General features: G+C 43.9%; 1 protein-coding gene across 1 annotated transcript; it reads right to left on the reverse strand.

The window, feature by feature from the left end:
- Window positions 1-226: 226 nt before the first annotated feature.
- Window positions 227-19,475, reverse strand: LOC108920709 (serine/threonine-protein kinase 24). Its single transcript, XM_018729668.2, has 11 exons — window positions 18,785-19,475; window positions 10,845-11,075; window positions 7,444-7,500; window positions 7,207-7,315; window positions 6,859-7,016; window positions 6,270-6,455; window positions 6,023-6,168; window positions 4,874-5,006; window positions 3,968-4,036; window positions 3,665-3,801; window positions 227-3,038 (listed from the first exon to the last, which is right to left on the reverse strand). Exons 1-11 carry the CDS (start codon window positions 18,824-18,826, stop codon window positions 2,996-2,998), a joined length of 1,311 nt encoding a protein of 436 aa, XP_018585184.1. The 5' UTR covers window positions 18,827-19,475; the 3' UTR covers window positions 227-2,995.
- Window positions 19,476-21,795: the final 2,320 nt, after the last annotated feature.

Genomic DNA, 21,795 nt, shown 5'->3' on the forward strand with positions numbered 1-21,795 from the left:
CTGAGTCACTACTGAGTTTTAAAACCACAGGACCACATTTCCTCAGAACTGCACATGGTCAAAAGGTGACAAGAATTTGTTTCTGAACTTTTAAATCTTTGACAAGCCTAATCATTCTTACTGAAAGAGAGAATTGTTAAACTTGCATTAGATTTTTATTTTTCTTAATCACTGGAAAGCTTACAAGGAGTTCAACACCTCAGTGTTTTAATGACAGAAGCAAGGATTATATACAGGACTATAAACTGTCAGCAATGTTACAGAAAATGAAATTTACAATTTCTGTGATAAGTATCCCATCTTTAAGAAACATTATAGAGGTCTTTATAATCAGATTTTTAAAACTTATTTCTGTACTACAGTACTTGCTCTTTACAGTTACAAAAATATGATTCTTTGATTCATTCTATATAATATACCTGTGCTGAAGAATATCCTGATGACCTCGCTAGGTTATTGCCATACTTTGCAAAGGTACAGTAGCAACTGTGTAAGAAGTGACAACTGAAAATTATGACCTCAAGTACCATTCTTTTAAAATCTTTAAATACTAAAGAAACACTTGAAAACAAAGTGCAACAGACATGGAATTGAAACATACAGCCTCCACATGGTGCAATATAAAATAAAAGTTGGAGGAAGGGTGGTGGAAAATGACATGGCACTTTTTCATGTGGCAGAGAAGAGGGTGGAAATACACAGGAGCCCAGTGGACCATACTGCGCTGATAAAGTGCCCAGAATAAAGGGGGGGGGGGGGGGGGGGGGGGGGGGTGGTGGCCTGTGGCCCAGTACAGCAGTGGCTTATGAAGGGTGACACATTTATATGTTAAAAGGAATAGAGAAGATATTGGCCCACCTGTCACTTGTGTGCTGTTCACCATGACAAATTTAAGAAGGCAAAGACCCCTAACAGGTTTTACTCATAGCAGCATGGTAGACACCATCTTCACAGAAGTTCTCTCACCTCAATGTAAAAACATCTGTGTTCCCATCCTGATCCTGAAGGGGGAAGAGTTACGTTTTCTTGTGGAAAATTCTACACTTAATGAGTAAACACTTTTGCAACATCTAAAGAACAGAGCTGAAAGCTTCTCGCAGAAAGCAATTCCACTTTTTTCAAATTTCAAGCCAAGCTGCAACTTGTTTACCAAGCCCAAGGCTAGAAGAGAGATAAAAATTTTGCTTGCATGCCAAATTTCCTCAGACTGACAGCATTGCTACATACACTTAGCTGTGTTGACTGCCATCCTTCCCCAGAGTTTTCAAAAGTCAGCCCTGTGCAGTGACGTCACAGCTGAGTACCCATCAGCCACCAAGAGAAGGGGGGGGAAAAAAAAAAAAAAAAAAACTCAGGTTTCTACCTTTGCTATGCCAAAGCATGTACTGAAGGAGTAGGGTACACAAAGGGTACCAAGCCCCTAACTTGTTTGTGTCACGAACGTGCAAGGCCTCCTGCACCCTGCACCCCCTCAGCTTCTGTACAGATGTATTTATCAGTCTCAGTCAGGAAAGAAAAGCCATCCGGCTCTGTCCAACACAGCATCCTGCAACACCAAACATGGGCGGCCCTAATGGAGAGCAGTAGGAGAACATGGACACTCGGGTACCCATATTGTGTCGCTATTTAAAATAAAAAATTTTTTAAAAAAGTTCATAAAATGTTAGGCAGATTCCTCACAGCCACTCTGCACAGCAAAAGGCAACTGTTCTCTGAGTGCAATTGGAGCCGTTTCTAGGGAGGGACTCGAGTGGCCCGGACCACCGAGGGGTGGGCTGCACTTGGCTGGAAGACTTGGCCCAGGTGTGGGTACAGTGTGGTAGTTGCTGGGGTGATGGTGAGAGGCTAGGGGATCGCAGCTGGGAGCCAACAGTGTTCACTGGCACAAGTGCTGTGGGTTCGCACCAGTCGAACACCCCCACTGTGGGTCATGCTGCTGAAACGGATGAGTGGTGCTGAACAGATTGACATTACTGTGCCTGGAGGTGCTCTGACAATTTTCTCACGGTGTCTCACAGATGACACCACCGCCACTGTGGCTTTGTTTGGGCTGCCTGGAGGGATACATGTTCAATGACTGCCACACCTTTCAGTCATATTTAAAATTAGAAGCAATCCAGGTACCTAGTGTATCTTTTAAAAAAAAAAAAAAAAAAAAACCTGGAAATGGGGCACTGATTTTCATTTAATGGTAAAACCACTGGACATTAAAGTTGAATTAAAAAAGGAAATAAAAATATCCAAAAATGTACATGTGATGATAATGGCAAGGCAATTTTCAATTATGGCCATTTGAGTGACTGTTTTAAAATATTTACTTTTACTAACAGTATCTACAGAAGCACTTGGCCTTTTTCTACACAGTGATTCCTTGACGCCTGTATACACACTTTGTACACCCACCTCACACAAGGTGCTCCATCTCCCAGAGGACCCATCCACTTAAAGCAGGATACCTGAGGTTTCAAAACAACACTTCCATCTCCATCTGCAGGAGTCCCAAACACACACTGTAGGACTACAATACGTGAACACAAACCTGCGCCGCAACAGCGCACACGCCTGCACCCAAAACGTTCTTGCACACCAGGGGATGCCATTTAAAGGTACGGTCATCTTCTACAAGTCATCGGGCATTTTGTCTTGAGGAGCAGGCCAAGACTGGATTCATGCACTTCATCCGTTTTGGGCGAAACTGCAAACAATCCAATAAACGAAGTAGACTAATTGGAGGTATTGTAAAGATTCAGCCACCTTTAGGGGTACAAGTGTGTGACAGAGGGCGGATGGTGTCCCTGGCCCTTCCCCGGCCAATCACCCCACGGTGACAGCAGAGCGACAGGTCGGTCTGCCTGCCGGTTAGTTACGTGCCTTTCTAATATGTGCACTAGGACTTCATAGGAGGGAAAGAGGAGAATGAGTAGTTTGCTTTAAGCGGTTGCTGGGAGACTTCATCCAGCCTGTTGATGTGTGACCAAGTCCCTGCACACGGGCATCAGTGGGAGGAGGAAGACGAAGAGGCCCCAACCACAGAGAACCTACAGGGGACAAAAAAGTCACCTTGTGAGAACATCTATACAGCAAAGGCATCCAAGACACAGTCTCCATTGCCTTGAGACAGAGACAAGCAGCTGAATAAGAAACTGACCAGTGAAAACTTATTCAAATCTGCCCTGACACTGAGCCCTTTTGAACAAATGTTAAAAGGCTTTTTGAGGGGAGGGGATGCAACAGGAAATAACAGCAGAATTTTCAAAAATAACCAGTGAAAAAAATGATCTTTTTGCACAAGCCACAGGCTGTTAAGCAAATGTAGCGCCGTATAAAATGGAATCCTGCCAATGGCGTCAGAGACTGACAGGAAGTGTAGATGGTGGCTCTCACCTTTTCAAACCAACACACAGTCAGCACAGAACATCAGTAGCCACATCAGAGAAGGAAAGGGTTAGGGCCATTCCACACTGACCACAGTCTCTCTCACAGACACACACATACAAAACGGAACTGGAGGGGGACAGAAATTATGTCATTGCCCCAGGCAGCTGTTACCTTACAGACCAGTAAACAGCAGAGTGAACCTTCCAGACAACAAAGTGTCTGTGTGGAGAAGAATCCCTGAGCCACTGGCAGGGTTATGGGTTACGAGCTCACACTTCAGACCCACCTCTGAAGTCTCTGCACGAGTTCCGTCACCATGCTGTCCATGATGCCGGGGCAGGTTTCCTCTGCCAGGAAGATTGCTTCCTTCAGCTCCTCCACAGCCTCTGCTTTCCCGCTGCTTGCTTCATTCTTCTCCTTCAGCTGCAGTCCAATGGATGTCCATTAGGCCACATGCATTTAATTATTTAGTAGCTTCCACATTTTTATTATAACAATATAGGTTGTTTGCCAAGGCAACATAACTTTTTGGCTGCTTATTTTACAGATTTAACAAAAAAAAAAAAAAAAGTTCTACAAATGATCTTACCTCATTAAATAGTGGAGAAATAATGGTAGACAAGCTCTGTGATAAAGGCCTCTTTGGAATGTCTTCTACCTGCCAAGGCAAAACAGTGGTACACTGAGCGGAACTTTCACCGTGATGCAGGAGAGGTTACCAAGTGGGGAAATGTCAGTCCTCACTGGTCACGTAACCTACTGGCCTTAATTCTGCATCATTCATGAAAGTTAGGAAGTCCAGAAATTACCTCATCCAATATTCCAGATGCTGATCAGCTGCTGAATGAAAGACCTGAAAAACTTATACTGTACCCAGGCCACCAGCAGAGGTGACTGGACATACCATGTTCAAAAAGCTGTTTTACATGCATCTGGAAGACCCAAAATTAAATTTTAATCACCGTTTCTTCAGTAAACAGACTACATTTACAGTAAGACACACACTATGCAGTATCCCCCCCCCCCCCCCCCCAAAAGAATCCACTCATGGCAGACAACACCACAGAGTAAAACACGTCTCTGCAAGAAATACTGTGCATATATCCTGCAACTCTGGGTAACGCCTTCAAAACCACTTCCTGAAAAAGGCTTTTAGGCCAAGCGTAGCACCATCAAGGCAACAGAGAAACAGAAATAACCAAGTCTTTTCCGTTTTGTGAAATGGCGTGATGCAACGCACTGACATTCGTGGTGAGAAAGACTACAGTCTGCACATAAATTGAGAAGTACAGTTCAGGTGGCTGTCAGGATCAAATTCTGAAGCACCTGATAGACAATGCACTTTATGGTAACTCTGTGGTAACAACCAAGATGTCTGTCCACTGGAAATAGTACTGGACAATATACACAAGATGGGTTTGGTGAGCACAGTGTGGATCTGGAGCCCCCAGATACTGTTAGTAACCTGTAGGTTAGCGCCCTGCCACCTGCTCACCTGCTTCCTGTCCAACTCCTCAGGTTGGGCAGCACCATTCTGCAGCCGCTTGGGGTCCTTCTCACGGATGGTGTTGAAGATCCAGTCATCGTTTGCAGTGTCATTGCCCCCGGAGGCCTGGCCGTCTTGTTCCCTGATGGTACAGTTGGGTTGAAAACGTGATCAAGGACATCTTGTATAAAACAACACTGCAGGATCAGAGGGGCATGTCGACAGACCAGGATGACAGCATACATTTCATGCCTCCTTAACTTTTCACAACTGATTAAAATGGAGTTCATGTAATGTAGAGACCGTACAGCAACTGTCCCGGAATAGAATACCCAATACCTAAGAGGGCCCACTGCAATCAGGTCATTATTATTTTTAATAATTTTGCTGACGCTCTTTCTGCAAAGTGACTTATAAAAATCGGTTTGTATTTTTAAACCTACTTGAAAGTATTGTTGGAACTGATCTTTTTTCGGATAATTCAAGGGTCTTTTGAATTTCGATGAGTCACAATATCCATAAGGTCCCCCTTCATAAATCATTTTGCTGAATTTCACATGGTGATATCCAGCACAAACATATGAACACATCTGAAAAAGGAGGTATGACCACATCATGTGTCCCGCACGTGTTCTGTGCACCTGCAGCTCTCTTACATCTTATATTATATCATGAAACTTGCTATCAGGATGTTCCTAAAACAGCTCGTCTAGGTCTTTTAGCCTGTCCTGCTGCTCTGTGGACAATAACCAAGTTACATATGCATTCTGGAAGGCTACAAAATGACCAGTAAAAAGAACACAAGAGACAACAACAATATCATGATAAAGACTAGTAAATAATAAAGTAAAACTATGAAAAGTACACTGCAGCAATGTTTAACCATTAATACAGGTAAACAATTTAGTGTATCAGTTCAGGGTAAGTATCCAGATTAAAGGTACTACAGCAGCAGTGGGATTCAAACCTGGGTCCTTCAATGGGCATTCTGATTCCAAGGCAGATGCTTTAACACCTACACTACCTGCTGCCAAAGCAACAGCAGCAAAACAGTTGTATTGTTGGAATGATGAATGAGGACAAAAATGTGAATGAGTCTGGCTGTGTATAGACAACGAAGCACTTGTGTGAATGGCCAGTGTCTGTCGCTGGACTCACGAGTCGGACTCCTCCGAACTGGACTCGTCCCGAGACTGCTCTGCCTTCCACCGCTTGTACCTGTCGATGAGCTCTGTCAGGTAAGAGGTCTTCTTCGCATGCCGTACAATCAGCTTGTGCTTCAGCAGCTCTTTGGCGGTCGGCCGCTGCGGGTAAAGTGAGAGAAGTGGACGGGGTGAAGCGAGCAGCAGCTTTAAAAGCGCTTGCCGATCATGGCCTGCTAGAACACATGCAGACAAGCACTTACAAAGCTGGGCTCCTTGTTCAAGCAGGCTTCCACAAACTCTTTGAGGGGTTTGCTGTAGTTGCCCTCCAGCGTGGGCGGGTTGTTCTTTGGGATGAGGAATAAAACCTTCATGGGGTGCAGCTCGGAGTGGGGTGGCTCGCCTTTGGCCAGCTCGATGGCTGTGATCCCTAATGACCAGATGTCTGCCTGCAGAGCAGAGACTTTTTTATTTTCACAGCATACAGCAACAAACAGTCCAACAGATGACCTGATACAGATCCTATTCTCAAAAACAACCACAAAAAAATTCATGATGCCTAATAAAACAATTTGCATTCAAGAGCAGACAAGAATCTGAGTGGTTGTATGATAACAGGTGAAAGACAAGTTGGACAGCTGTATTCAGACTTGGATGGCTTCCTCTGCATATGATCTGTGTACCATTTTTTTTCTTGTGTTTTCAATTGTGTAGTGATGCAGGACCATCTCATAGTTGTTACTGCGTCACACTGAACAAGCAAGAACTTCGTACAGTGAAGACAGCACCACCTGCTCACTCGCAATTCTGCAAAACCTGATCTTTCCACGAGCTGGAGGATGCGGTGCTCACTTTGGAATCATACGCTGACTGTTTTATTACTTCGGGTGCCATCCAGAAGGGTGTGCCAACAAACGTGTTTCTCTTGATCTGTGTGTCTGTCAGCTGTCCTGCCACGCCGAAATCTGCAAGTTTCACATCTCCTTGCTCTGACAGCAAGACGTTGGCAGCTGTAGAATAACCGGGAACATGAAGGTCAGATAGGTTTCGGAAGAATTCATTTAGAAGAACCACTTGCACAGGTAGGACAGTGGGATGTTAGACAACTTGGACAGATGGACAACAATGCAGTAGAACATCAAAATCAACAGCTATCATGTCTTGTTTTTCTGAACATACAGCAAAAAGTACAAATGATACCTTTAATATCTCTGTGGATTTTCTTTTCCGAGTGCAAGTAGTCAAGTCCCTTCAGTATTTCTCGGAGAATTGTGGCAATCTGCGTTTCATCCAAGGCACCCGGCTCGAGCTGAGAGATAAACAGGCTGAGATCAGAGATGATTTGGGTCCTTGAACATGGGAACTGGCCACGACGTCAGGCAAATTCTCATTCCTTTAATGGTGTCATTTAGGCCAGTGACCAGAAATCACACTTACCAAGTCCAGTGCTGACCCTCCTCCTAAATATTCCATAATAATCCATAACTTTGTGCCCTGAAACAGAAAACCATGTGTCAAACAGAATGGCACTGCAGTACATTTTGAAACAGGACCCTTTCACTGGGCACATTTGTAGATTTGGGGTTTAAAGAGGTTCATTAGTCATCTAAGGTATTCCGACTGTCAGAAGTGATACACAAAGTTCCTAAAAGACTGAGTGTGTGTCTATAAAGTTACTACAATAGAGTAGTAGCAATTTCACAGGAGGCACTCAGTCACTGATTCACCTGACTGCATAAAAAAACAAAACAAAAAAACCAAAACACAGGGCAACCAGAACTGGGCTGAAATCCCTTCCTTCTTCAGTGCTATCATTTGCTTACAGAAGAACAAACTACAGAGCTCTTCACACGGAGCTCTTCAGTGACACCACATCAGCCAATCAGATGTTTGCTCTTTGCCTGAGAGTTGATCAGAGTGCAGACAATCAGGTCACAAAAACAATCAAGACTAATAAATAAGAAAATATACTGCAGGATGAAATGTACTTCAGAAATGCATTTAATAAGATAAAATGGGCTGCAGGAGAAAAAGTGAAGAAGCTGTACAACAGCAAAAATCTCATTTACAGGCCCAAGGAGGCCAGGCCTTTTGACATACTCTGTAAAGAAGCAGAGGGACGACAGCAGGTGCTGCGTCACCCAGGATATGTACACACACACTTCCTCTTTTATTGCAAAGTAGTGAAGGTAGCCAAGTACATACATTTTTCTGCTACCATACTTTACTGTGCCAAATTATGAAATGTGGACCTATACTGTTCTTTTTAGGCACGAGGATGCCATCCAGCATGTGAACCAAAACAGACCACAATATGAAGCACAAGGTACAGTAAAAAAAAAACACATCTCAACACTCTGGGACTAAAAATGCAGAAGAGACCAGGCGTTTGGAGGCATCTTCACCTCCTCAGGGACATGGTACACCTGCCATGTGTCGAATAGACAGGGAGGGGGGACTTTTGCCATGACAACACATTCAATCCCTTTCTCTAGGTGCATCCACCTTAGCTAACAATGGATGTATTTAGACAGAAATGAGTAACTAGAAAATGTGCCTTGAGAGGTCTGTTTCTTGTATCACACTATGGTATTCAACATAGCGCAACAAAGCAGTACACACACACACACACACACACACACACACACCTGCAACCGCTTGTCCCAAGCAAGGTCGCAATGAGCCGGAGCCTAACCCGGCAACACAGGGCGCAAGACCGGAAGGGGAGGGGACGCACCCCGGACGGGACGCCAGTCTGCCGCAAGGCACCCCAAACAAGACTTGAACCTCAGACCCACCACAGAGCAGGCCCTGGCCAAGCCCGCCAAGCCACCGCGTCCCCCTAACAAAGCAGTATATTATTAGTAAATAAAAATGTTTGCAATGAAAAAGGCTTGAAAGGTTGAAGAACTAACTACTGTGGTGCACACATGGGCATGCCAGAAGAAAACCTTATTTGATACACTGGCGTCACCTGTGAGAAACCTGAGGCATACAACCCATGGACCTATAAAACTGAACTAAAAACAGGCCATGAAGGAACGCTCGCTCAGCAGAGCCGTAAATGTTCATTCGGGGAGGACTGAAAACAGTTTGAGGTGAAACAAAACCCAGAATACGAGTGGCTGTGTTTGTGGCCATTCAGCACAAGTGGTCCTGAGCTGTTCTGTCAGACAGGTGCCCTTCTAGCACTCTGTGTGTGTGTGTGTGTGTGTGTGTGTGTGTGTGTGTGTGTGTGTGTGTGTGTGTGTGTGTGTGTGTGTGTGTGTGTGGTGACACTGCCGTAGGGCAGCACCGTGTTCACACACAGCTCTGCTTCGGTGGCTATCTCCAGCCAGGTAAACCATTGTTCTGACACATACCAATGCACGTCATCCTGCTGCCTTTTGCAATTTCTCCATTATCAAGGAAAATTCTGAATCTAACTTTTTTTCTGTGACAGTGGATATAATTAAAATAACTGAAAGTAACTGGATTAATTAGAGTGAACATTTGGAAATCAAACAGAGCTGAGCTGTACCATAGTAAGCTGAAGGTAATTCTCAGTGTGCAGAAAGCATGGTGAGACGCGATCCGATGTGTATTGCGCTGTAAACACATCTCTGGCTCAGGGATACCCACTCACACCAAGAATGAACGTATGCATTTTATAATTGTTTTGTGCACATATGATCAACCAAAGAGCCAATCTAAAGTTGAGGTCTTCAAGCTGATTATGATTAAAAACAGTAAAGTGTTTACAAGATGTGTACATGTATCTGATAATACTGCAGGTTGCTGAGGAGGTGTTTGACCGAAATGTGACAGTGCTGCTACCCTTCATCATGGCTCTGAAGTTGCATCTTCTGAAATAAGTCTCCAACCTGCCAAGATAGTTTCACAGCAGTCTTATTGCTCACCCAATTTATATAGTTCATGTGGGGCTGTGGCGTTTTAAAAAAAAAAAAAAATCAGATAATGTAAGTCTGAGAACGCAGACTACTGCCCAAGAGAAGCATGTGGGGGGGAAAACTAAAAAAGGTTTCTGTTGGAACTCAAGTTATGCACAACAACTGAAAATATCCAAAGTGTTCTCAGACCACATGACCAGACAAACCAAGGTCTTAAAAGTGCACGTGTTATGGGCAAAATGCACTTGGAGGTGCTGAACATCTGTGTAAGCAGTGTGTGAGTGAGCCATCCAGTGTCTCTAGTCCTCTAGTCCTTCATCCCAAGCCTTTGCCACTATAACCCTGGGTGAACTAAATGTTCTAATCCTGTGCCAAGTTATTATGCTTTATTTTTTGTTTAGCTGGCTGGATAAAACAACTGTATACTTTAATACTTATGCTCAATTTTTTGGCTGTGAAGAAACTTTTTGCATTTATTGTTAACAGGGTTGAATAATTTGTTCCATCTTACAAGGACTTCATACTTTATTTATATTCAAAAATAGAAGGTAGTAAGTGCAGAAAAATCTATCTTGCAAAGGGAATTCAGCGCTGACTTGGCACTGACACTGCTAACCACTTGGATGTTGACGTGAACAAGCTGGAAAGCGTGCCAAACCAGCTGTCTCCTGCACATATGCACACAGAAGCTTATGTACAAAAGGGCGCAGTCCTCTGAAGAGCAGGCAACAGTACAACTCAACAGGTGACATTCAGGGCAGTCAAGCATGGCCCTCAAGGGCTCCAAAACTACACTCTAGATGAGCTATTAAGAGCTCTTAATAGAAAGTGTTACAGGAGCCAGCTAAGATGGAGTTTCAGTTGAATCTCAGGTGAAAATTAATATGCATTCCAGGACAAGACTTAGTCATCACTGCACATGAACGTTCCCACCGTGTTCACACTCACCTTAAGGTATGACCCATAGTACTTGGTTACAAAGGGGCTGTCACACTGGCTCAGCACTGTGATTTCCTGCTGAATGTCCTCTATTTCATCCTCTGCTTCCTCCAGGTCAATAATTTTAATAGCGACAACTTTCTGAGTTCGATTGTCGATGCCCTTGAAGACCTCCCCGAAAGAGCCCTTCCCTATCTTCTCCAGCTTGGTGAACAGCTCCTCTGGGTCTGCCTTCAGATTCTATGTGGCAAGGGAGAGAAAAGGGCACAGAGGATCACTCAAGGTTATGGATGAAAACATGAGCAAACATTTCACTACTTTAGGGAATTTCATTGCAAACAGTCAGTCAGACTGTAGACAAAGAGCAGTTAAGAATCAGACACATTAAATGAAAAACAGTTTTCAGCTCCACGTATCAGTGGACAAAACATTATGAGACACAACAGTACTGGAACATCGCCTGGGGTCAGCAGCTGGCTCACCGAGATGTAAGACAAAAGCTGTCGACGGTCAGTCCAACATTTGTCAGCTCCATTTTGCCATGTTGCCTTTTGCACCACACACTGAATGGAAAGTTACCCATGCGTGTGCTTCCGAATTAATCTTTTTTTGGGTGTTCAAAAACCTCTCCAGCATAAGGGAAAACTGCATCAAGCAGGATTTGTGTACAGACAAAATATTGTCACCTTGTATCAAAATGTTAAATTGTTCCATGTCTTGAACAAATGGGCAGGGAGGGGGAAAAACACCCTATTCGGTGCAGGGAGAAGTGCTGCATGGTGTTTTCTTGTTGAAAATTAATGTTCCTGCATGCTGAAATAGTGCCAGCTGATTCAGTGATCTTTAGTACTGCCTGTTACACTGGTTTGCGTTGAAATATTTTTAAAACACAGACTTTTCCCCAGGTTATTTTTCTTTACTTACCCTTTTCCAAAACATTTCAGATTGCAGAGAAGTGAACGTGACCTGTTTACACATGCAGACAATAGGTGCCAGTAATATGCACCCAAACCGAACAGCAGAGCAGAACTGTTACACCTCGCCTTCCCAAGGTTTACTTATGCCTGCTGTTAGTGATCAATAACAAGATGAGGAACGTTGCACATTAATGAACTGTCAACAAACACTGAAGAGGAGTTTGTGCAGAGACGTTTTTTTTTTTTTTATTTTCGGTCACTTTAAATTAGAATTATGTATTATAACTTATTAGATCAATGTAGCTCAACATAGATCAAAAAACATTAACAAAAAAGCCAGTGTTAATTTGAAATATATCCAAAACTTGTACTATACCTAATCTGTAAATAAACCATGAGATGTATGAGCTTTTATTGACTGTGTTTCAGTGGTAACAGCAACTTTAAATTTATACACTTCCAGTGTCAGTTTTGTTCATAAGCTGAAGAGCCAGTGAATTTTATGGAGTAGAAAAGACTGGACGTTACAGCGCTGTTGTCTGGAGTCCCACAGAGCGATTCGGGCCACTTCTCAAATTCCATTTTAGGCGACTGCCAAAGGTACGACTAGCTACGAGCTTTTTGTGCATTTTAAAATTAAATTCTCTGACCATCCATCCGGATTAGGGCGTGTGGCTAAATAGCCAGATTTATAAATAGCTTAATAAATAAATAAATGCATGAATAAAACATTCCTCCTGCAGTAGAAGCATGCATTAAAGATCATGACTGCGGACACGAACATCCCATGTGTTTTTGCATGCTTCTGCTAAGCTCTTGAAATACGGGATGAACTATAAAGAGTTGAAGCTACATCTAAATCTTACACATATATACACACACACACACAAATCTTTGGGAAAAGTAATGGACTTAGTGCACTGTTCTGTTAAGATTACTCAGTTTGTGTTGTACTCTGTCTTCTGACTGGAACAGATTTTGAGCTGCACTCCCTATGAGGCCTCCACAAAGACATCAGCACTAATGTAACATACAAGGTGACAAGACACCAGGGGGCTGGTGACCCACATTGCTCCTTGTTTATATGAAACAGGGATCTTTTGGTGTTTCTGTACCTTGTGGAAAGCAGAGGAGAGAGATCGTCACAACTGATCATGGATAATCTTGCTTCCTTGTTCACTGCGTTCAGGTCTTTAGTGGAAATCCAACCACACGACCACATTATGGGGGCACTTGTTAGACAGGGACTGGGGTAACTGGGTACAAGTATATGGCAATAACTTTAACAGGAGCAGCTCTAGCCTCTCTAACCACTATGTCACCTTCTGCCACTACACATCTCCCACTCTAACCAAGTATTACATCTTCAGAGGTTTGCGCAAACATCAAACCCAAAAAGTACTCTGTGGTAGGAAGAAAAGACTCAGTTCGGCAAGACACTCAGATTGCAGAAAAGTTCATTTATTCACGTGCACACAGGTGAGCCTCCTAGAACTCTTTTCAACAACGGAACATGCAGCCTAACAGTGGAAGTTACTGTTTGAGTTCCAGTACTTTTCTAAAGTGCAGAAGAGCATTTCCTTTCCAGGAATTCCCCCTGCAATAGCATCACACCTTAACTGTGCAATTTTTTAATTTTTTTTTTTTTTTTAAATGTAAAAGTGGCAGAGCCCTTCCAGAGAGTTGTGTGTTATACAGCCTTGTACTCAAGTTCTTAAATGTGTTTTAAATTGGGACAGCAAGTAGCATAGTGTTTAGAGCTGCTGCCTTTGAACACCAAGGTCACAAGTTCAATTCTCACATCTAGCTGTAGTACCTACCAAGGTACACACACACACACACACACACATTTTCAGAACCGCTTGTCCCATACGGAGTCACGGGGAACCGGAGCCTACCCGGGAACACAGGGGCGTAAGGCCGGAGGGGGAGGGGACACACCCAGGACGGGACGCCAGTCCGTCGCAAGGCACCCCAAGTACTTACCCTAAATTGCTCCAGTAAAGTTACCCAGCTACATCAATGGGTAAATAATTTTAAGTGCCTTTAGACAAAAGCATCAGATAAATGTAAATAAATGTTCTTATGAGACAGCTGCTAGCGTAGCTGTTAGAGCTGCTGCCTTTGGACCTAAAGGTCACAGGTTTGAATCTCACCACCAGCTATAGTACCCTTGAGCAAGGTACTTACCCTAAATTGCTCCATTGAAAATTACCCACCTGTGTAAATGGGTAAACAATTGTTGGTAGACTAACACTGTCACTTCTGAGAAAAGCATCAGCTAAATTAATAACTGTAAATGTTTTTTCCCTCCGTTGATCATATATCAGGAGCTCCAAAGAAGCTGGCGAACACAGAAGCCAGAGACACTTAGAGAAAAATGCATTTAAGCATTCTTGTCTACAAGCTTGATATAAAGCATGTGAAAAGTTGATCATTTTTATACTGGTGCAATAACCTTGATAATTTGAGAACACACACAAAGGGAGGACGCTGTCATGGAGCCATGGCGCTCTGCCAGGTATGCAGTGCCTGAGAGGCATTTGCCATTCTGTCACCTCAGGATGCCATGTCAGGCTGCCTTGCCTGAAACCAACCCTGCCGAGTTCACTTATCACCTCCCCAACATTCTGGCTGCCAACCGGAAGATGGCCTGAATCGTCACTGACCCCTTCCTCTCCACACAGCAGCGGTACCAGAGACTTGCTTACTTGACACGACACCAACCCTGCAGCCCCTAAAATACTATAGGGTAGGTTATTAAAAACAAGATCATAAAAAATAAAACCTAGAGGTGTGCTTGCTGTATGCCCTTGTTATTTTGGACAAATGCTGCTTTTAAAGAAAACTACATGGAAAATTAAGTGAAAATATATAGATATGGGGTGATTTCCCTTTATATCAGAGGTGATGAGTAGGGACCACAATCATCTCATGGGTATGGTGGTACTGACAGCACAGTTGAAAGAGGACTGGAAGGAAACTTCAACAAAAGGCACTCCAACATCTGTTATAGAGACCCAGTGATGTGCAAGACTACTCTCCAGTGAATTACATGACTAATTAGCATTAGCAGGATATTACAGGAACTTATGAAAATATTTTTGAACCCCTCAAGACTACATTTTCTACTCAACACAAAAAAAGTCCTCAAATTAGCAGTGTGGCTCACTAGGTAGTACTTGTGTCTCACAGCTCCAGGGGTGGGGGTTCAGCGCAGCTCTGACTTACAGTACAGTTTGTGCCTTCTACCCTGCTTCTTGTACATTTGCTCTGGCACACCACATAACTTTCACAAAATACATGCTGCTATTTAGGTAACTTGGTGTGTGTGACGTGCAACGGACTGATTTAAGATTGAGTGCAGAGCATGTCATGAGGTTAGGGCCTAGGCCTTTTTTCTGGGACCTCCACGTCACCGGTACAACTGGGTGGCCTTTGACAAAATCTGACATCAGTTCAAAAAGCTCAAGAGGAACAATGTTGGATGACAACCACTCTATGAGCTTCAAATGCTCATGGCCATCAAAAGCAACCCCATCCCACACTCTACCTGCCATACTGTTAGCCTGACCCTCAAACACAGAAACCGGTATAGATATAACAAACTTTATTGGTCACGCTGCAATACATGCATGTCAACGAAGTATAAGAAAAGATCTCCGAGTGACAACTTAGAGGCTGACCTGCACTTTACTCCCAAAGTGATACTGATGTGGAGAAGGGACAGCCTGGAAGGCACAGCCTGGAAGGCACAGCCCCCACGAGAGGCATATTACAGAAATAATTCATTCTTTAATACCACAGCACAAAAGAAACCAATGATATGATAGCACTGCCAAAAAGTGAACATGTCAAGTCGCTGCTGTTGGCATGTTAACATTAGTGTTAACAAAAAAAAAGCAATAACGAAACCCTCTGAAACCATGTTGTTATGGCTCTCCCTATCCTGGCAGCACATGAGACCATTAATCCCTCTAAAGGGGATTAAGTTTACAGTTGTGCACAATTTCAAGGATAAAGGAATGACAGCAATCCAACTATTACATATTAAAAATGAAATAGTACTAATAAAATCATTTTAAAAAAAAAATAAAAAAATAGCAGCACCTGGAAACATTAAGCAATTCATCATTTGGAAGTAAAGCAACTTGCTTTCAAGCTTAACTGTGTAGTGTTTTTGCATGAAGAGCTACGTCAGACTAACCACTACAGCTCGTTGATCATGAGTGCTACAAGTCACAGTGATTTTACATGTAAATTTGTTAAATTATGCAGTGCCAGGTTTTGGACCATGTCAATACCATTCTCTGTTCCTTTATCAGTTGTCAAAAGCACAACCTCAGTAGAAACAATGAAACACCATACACGAAGGGTTTATGCCACATTTATATACAACCAATTGTACTATAAATTTCAGACAGTTGCATTTTGAATGTGAACAGACATGGTGACTGACCACACACCACAGTCCTACTGTCATCTGAATACCAGAAATGGCACTTTTGGAACATTCTACCAATCACATAAGCACATTTTATTCTTCAACTAATATATGACTGTAAAGATAATTACAAAGGCATGTACCACACAGCCCTGATGATGCTGAACACTAGAGCTCAATTTCTAAAAGAAAACCAATCCTTCAAAACACCATTTGTTGTGTGTAAAGTCAATACTTAATACTCAGAACCTGTCTGGGTTAGGAAATCCAAAGAAACATTTCATATGCATTAAATTGTGCTGCAGGGAGAATTCACCCAATGGATTATAATCACAATCTCTTGTCCTGCTAGGAAACAACTGCCCCATCTCATTTACTTTGTCTATTCCTGTTAAGGATGACTTTGCTCATCTACTTCCCACACCACTTGTTTCCAGGAAGGAAGAACTGACATTTGGATTACCTCATATATTCCAGCTATGGAAAAATTCATTATAATATGGAAGAAAAAAAATACGGCCGTAATTATACAGTGAACAGATACTGATGGTTACACTTTGCAAGTAGATGTGTTCTCCACCTGGCTATTCCTGCTGTGATCATCTTCAAGAACTACGAAAGGAGAATTAAGCACATTAGTGTTGTTGCATAGATGGCTTCCTTGATCAGGAGTAAACCACAGACAGTGAAACATATGTAGTTTAACCCTGGCTAATCCCCACAAAAAAAGGGAAACCTTGTTTTAGGAATAATGCCTACATGAGAAAGGTGTTCAGTAGCCAACCAGCAGCAAAACTCAACAGGATGCATGGTTTGGAGATCATGCTAGAGATGATCTGATTTGACAACTTTCTTTCACCTCCAGACCCTACGGCTAACTAGCGATGAGTGTTACCAGGCCACTATTTCCCTCCCTCCCCCCATTCCAAAAAAGGACAACCAGGAGAAAGAGCTATGTACACTTATGCCACGATCAGCAACACTGATGTCAACCATAATGGAGGAAAACAATGGTAAATGAGCATCACTTCTTCTCATTGGTGGCAAAAGGGACATATTTGGGACAGACCTTAGAAAAACACAAAACCCTGGAATGGGCACCCACTCATCATACTCCAAGCATTCTCTGATCAGGAGGATGTTTTGAGTCACAGACAGCAGGTAACCATATTAACTATAACTATATGGGGCAGCACGGTGGCACAGCGAGTAGCGCTGCTGTCTCACAGCGCCTGGGTGGTGCGAGAGAACATGACTTTGATCCCCACTCAGTCTGTGTAGAGTCTGCATGTTCTCCCCGTGTCTGCAAGGGTTTCCTCTGGGTGCTCCGGTTTCCTCCCACAGTCCAAAGACACGCTGTTCAGGTTCCCCATAGTGTGCGAGTGTGTTTCACTGATGTATGGATGAGTAACAACCCCTTGTAAGTAGTGCATCTAGCAGTGCAAGTCACCTTGGTGAATAAGGTGTGTGAGCAAATCACAGCTTTACTGTGCTACCTGACTGGAGCGTTGTGCTTCCAACATGCCTGATTTTATCTTAATTTCTCTCCGCGAGTGTTACAGTGACACTACGCGAGGTCTTCTTGCGACGAGTTACCACCTACCAACGTATCACTGGCTTACCGCCTTCGATGCTGCTGCAGAAAGAACCCATCGAAGCGGCAGATCACGGCACCGACCACGACGCGACTGATGGACAACAGGTCTTCGGGAAGGCGTGCGCGCCACTGCAGCGATACTTGTCGTGCACAGCTAGAGCTGCTTGCTGGAGTGTGAGACAGCCGGTCTTTCGCGGGGCTGCAGCGTTGAGCTCTCACAACGGTATGGTCTTCAACAGGACCGTGCTGCACCCGGCCGACTTTCTTCTGGGCCGAGCGGCACGAGCTGATGTAGTAGGCTCATCCTCGGCGTGGTGGAGATGCACAACTAAATAAGACCCTAAGGGGAAGCTGGTGGAGGTTTGTCCTCGGTGGAGGTGCGCGTCACGGTACTCTGGGACGCACCCATCCACCCAATTGCTGGAGCAAACCCCCGATGAAGAGGTGTCCAGCAGTAACATTTGATTCATCACAGCAGCAACATTTTTTTCCAGCAGAAGTGGGCAGTTCAAAACCAATTCATAACGACCATTCCCACGTCCTTCAGCATTTCGGCCGTGTGTTCAAGCACACGACAGACACTCACTCAGGAGGAACCTGAAGGCAAACACCTCACACTCACAAAGCAGAAAAACTGTTTCATTTTCGTGTCGGCTGAAGCGCTTCCCAGTTATTTACCCAAGCATTAGCCTTAAAAAAAATAAACAGCGTGTGAACTTTGAAAATACCCGGCTCCGTGGGACGTGGAAACATTTTTCTCTAGCCGTGTTTAGCGGCCGTTAGCTTCGTGAGGACTGACTGAGTGAGTGAGTGAGTGAGTGAGTGAGGGCAGAAACGCGCGGCTCTTGGTGGGACAGCGCGCGCAGCGATTGCGAACCGCCTCATTCGCGCCTAAAGGGCCTTAGTTAGAAGTGTTTCCGATGCTTTATATGGCTGCCGAGGCCGTGTGCTCGGGGGCCTCGGCTCGGGGCTTTAATTTTGAGGCTCTTACCTGCATGCCGGGCAGGCCGCTCTGCACCGGGGAGTGCGCCATGGCGTTCGCCCGGAAAACACACTGCTGCAGCGCCGCGGCCGACCGAGGGCACGAAACCTTCCCGAGGCCGAGAGTCCAAAATCCCGCAGCGCTTTATTCCTTCCTTCGCGCCTCCTTTGCGCTCCAAAGCCGCACAACTTGCACGGGTCGGCGGCGAAGCGGCCGATAATCCCCCGCTCGTCCCGGCGCTGCTCCGGAACACCGCGCGTTAACTTCCAGCGTCGCGCTCCCTCCCTCCACTTGGACCGGGACCAAACGGCTCGGCGGCGCACAATGAAATTGCGAAAATGACGAGAGAGCCGCGCAGCGAACTAGTTAGAGATCGATTACAAACGCCGAGGTATCTGCGTTTCGCTGCATTTCGTGTTTGTTATTTCATCTAACGACGACGCCGAGGGGGGGCTTTGCTTCGCCCAGGGGACGGCTGATCAGGAGTCCACCTTCCGCCGATGAGTGACCGCAGGGCGCGTCCGCTCCCGCTCCACACTTCGGTCCGTCCGACGCGTTCAGCCGGTGGCCGCAGGAGGAGGAGGAGGAGGAGGAAACGCTGCTGTTCCTGCTTCGCTCGTTTCGCTCCGCTCACTCGGCCCCAGCGCCCTCCGCCATCTTGTCGACGCTGTCAGAGTGTCACGAGGGCGGATCCGCGAGGCCAACGGAGCCGAGCGGCGCCCACAGTCCGGCGGCTGAGGCGCGCGCTCAGCGTCTACTGACGCGGCTCATGGGCCGCCAAGCGTGGAAGCGCTTCAGTGCGAAAAGACAAAAGGTGTTGATTTGGTTGAAGCCGCGGCTATGAATGTTTGAACTAGACTTGTGACCCGTGCTTTGAGCTTACATTCAAGTTTGGGCTCCTGCTCATGAACCACTGAGGGAATCCTGTAACTTACAGTGTAAGGGCCTCTTAGTCTAGACAACATAGTTTCATCGTTAGATGTGTAATGTATGACGCAGTAAAAGTACCAAAAAAAAAATTATTATTATTATTATTATTATTATTATTATATATAAACATATATAAATTTCTATGCTTAAGATTTATTTCTTAACAGTGTGGGAACAAATATTTTTTTAGAAGACTAAAACAGTATAAATGTCTCGTAGTAACTAATGTCCTTCATGTGGGCCCTGTATCAAAATAAATTTTCAGTTAATAATTAAATATGAAGTATAAGGCTGTCAAAACACACTTTTGCAAGAACATTTTGAAGAAGTGCGCAATTTCCCGAGACCTTACACACAGCATTCCTTTTTGTTAAATATTGCACATCTTGGTGGGTATGACTAAATATTGGCCATGTTTCTTGAATGACTTAGAAGAAGCAACTGGCTGTTTTTATTAGTTTTCAGTTCTGCGGTGTTTTCTCACAATCCTCAAGGGTACAACAGTGAGGTCTGGGAGCAGTTACTTCAGAGATGAGGTAATGTGTTGCCATTAACAACACATTGTACACCCAACTCATCCATCATCATTATTGTGGGTCCTGGTGGTTGAGAACCTATACTGGAAGCACAGGATGTGAGGCAGGGTGCACCATGGATGGGACACTAGTCCACCACAGGTCATCAACAAGACTAACTAACTATCAATAACCCCTTATCCTGAGGCAGAGGTGCAGCAGTCTGGAGCCCATCCCGGAATCATGGGGCGTGAGGCTAGGCAGGGTACACCCTCGAAGGAACACCACTCCATTCCAGACAGTGTGTAAACAGCATGTCTTTGGACTGTGGGAGTGTAATTAAATCACATAATAAAATTCATACAGAATATTTATTGCACTGGTTTTGACAACAAAAAATAAAGCCAAATGTAATGAAATTTATAACAGATTTACAATATGTGGTTGACATTTCTAAAACAGGCACTCGGAACACGTTGGTGGGATTATATCTCAGTTCAGTTCAGCTTTGTCGTCATTATACAGGGACATGAATGAAATAATGAAATTCTGTTTCTTCGCTGGTATAGGAACTCCATGGATAACCAGGACAAAACTGATGTATATTTACAATATTAATATGTAGTGTTCCAATACCAAAACCAAGAATTCAGAAGCAGTACCATTTCAGAAATGTGAAGTGTTGATGTTTTTCTCCAAAGCATCTTACAGCGCTAAGGTCCTTACAATTATTTACCCATTTATTCAGCATTTTTAATTTTTACTGGAGCAATTTAGAGAAAGAGCCTGGCTCAGTACTACTGCTGCGGGAGGTGGGATTTGAATCTGGGTCTTTCAGTTGCAAGGTGACAGCTTAATTACTAGTCCTGCCACTGCCCCACTGCCACTGCTGAACAGGTGACCTGAAACTGTACCCCAAGCATGCAAACATGCCAGCAATTACAGCATTTGGTGAAATATTAACATAGACTGTTTAGAAGCATGCCAGCATATGCTCTTGAGAAACAAAAACAGGGAGACATCTTTCAACCAAGAACACCAACTTTAATTTCCTTTATTTGTCCATCAAACTGCAAAGTATTACTTTGTCATAACCTTTTCATATTTCTATCCAATAATTTTTTTACATAAATGTGGACACAGCATGTTAAACTTATGGGAAATTACATTGTATAGACTGCTACGATCATTACTGGTTCGTATGTGAAGGAAGCAGAATCACTTTCATTTTTTATTACATAACACTTTTGCTTATGAGTAATTTCCAGGCAGATGAAAATTTGAGACAAATGTGTGAGATGCTATTTTACCTTGCCCTGAGGAATGGACTTTTGTGCATTTAATGTTTATCATGTCAAAGAATTTTTTGGCAAAAATGACCTGGAAATAAAGATACTGTCTAAATAATAAAAGTTACAAGAATAACTTTACTTTGATATAAATATAAAAGGTAAAACAATTGCTTGCAGTGTCCCTCTTTTGTAACACATCAGAAAGGAGAGGTCATAACCCAAAAACAACAAAGAAAAAGGCCAAAATACCTTTTTTGGTGCAAAAATCTATTAAGCTCAAGTT

This window comes from Scleropages formosus, chromosome 12, assembly GCF_900964775.1.
Source record: "Scleropages formosus chromosome 12, fSclFor1.1, whole genome shotgun sequence".
Taxonomy (NCBI): Eukaryota; Metazoa; Chordata; class Actinopteri; order Osteoglossiformes; family Osteoglossidae; genus Scleropages; species Scleropages formosus.

Excerpts from the sequence above, each read along its gene's own strand:
- LOC108920709 (XM_018729668.2), bottom strand. The coding sequence starts at position 18,826 with ATGGCGCACTCCCCGGTGCAGAGCGGCCTGCCCGGCATGCAG. Across the intron at positions 7,316-7,443 it reads GAGGGTCAGCACTGGACTTG|CTCGAGCCGGGTGCCTTGGA; the intron begins GTAAGTGTGATT and ends TTTATCTCTCAG. Across the intron at positions 3,802-3,967 it reads TTTCTCCACTATTTAATGAG|CTGAAGGAGAAGAATGAAGC; the intron begins GTAAGATCATTT and ends ATTGGACTGCAG.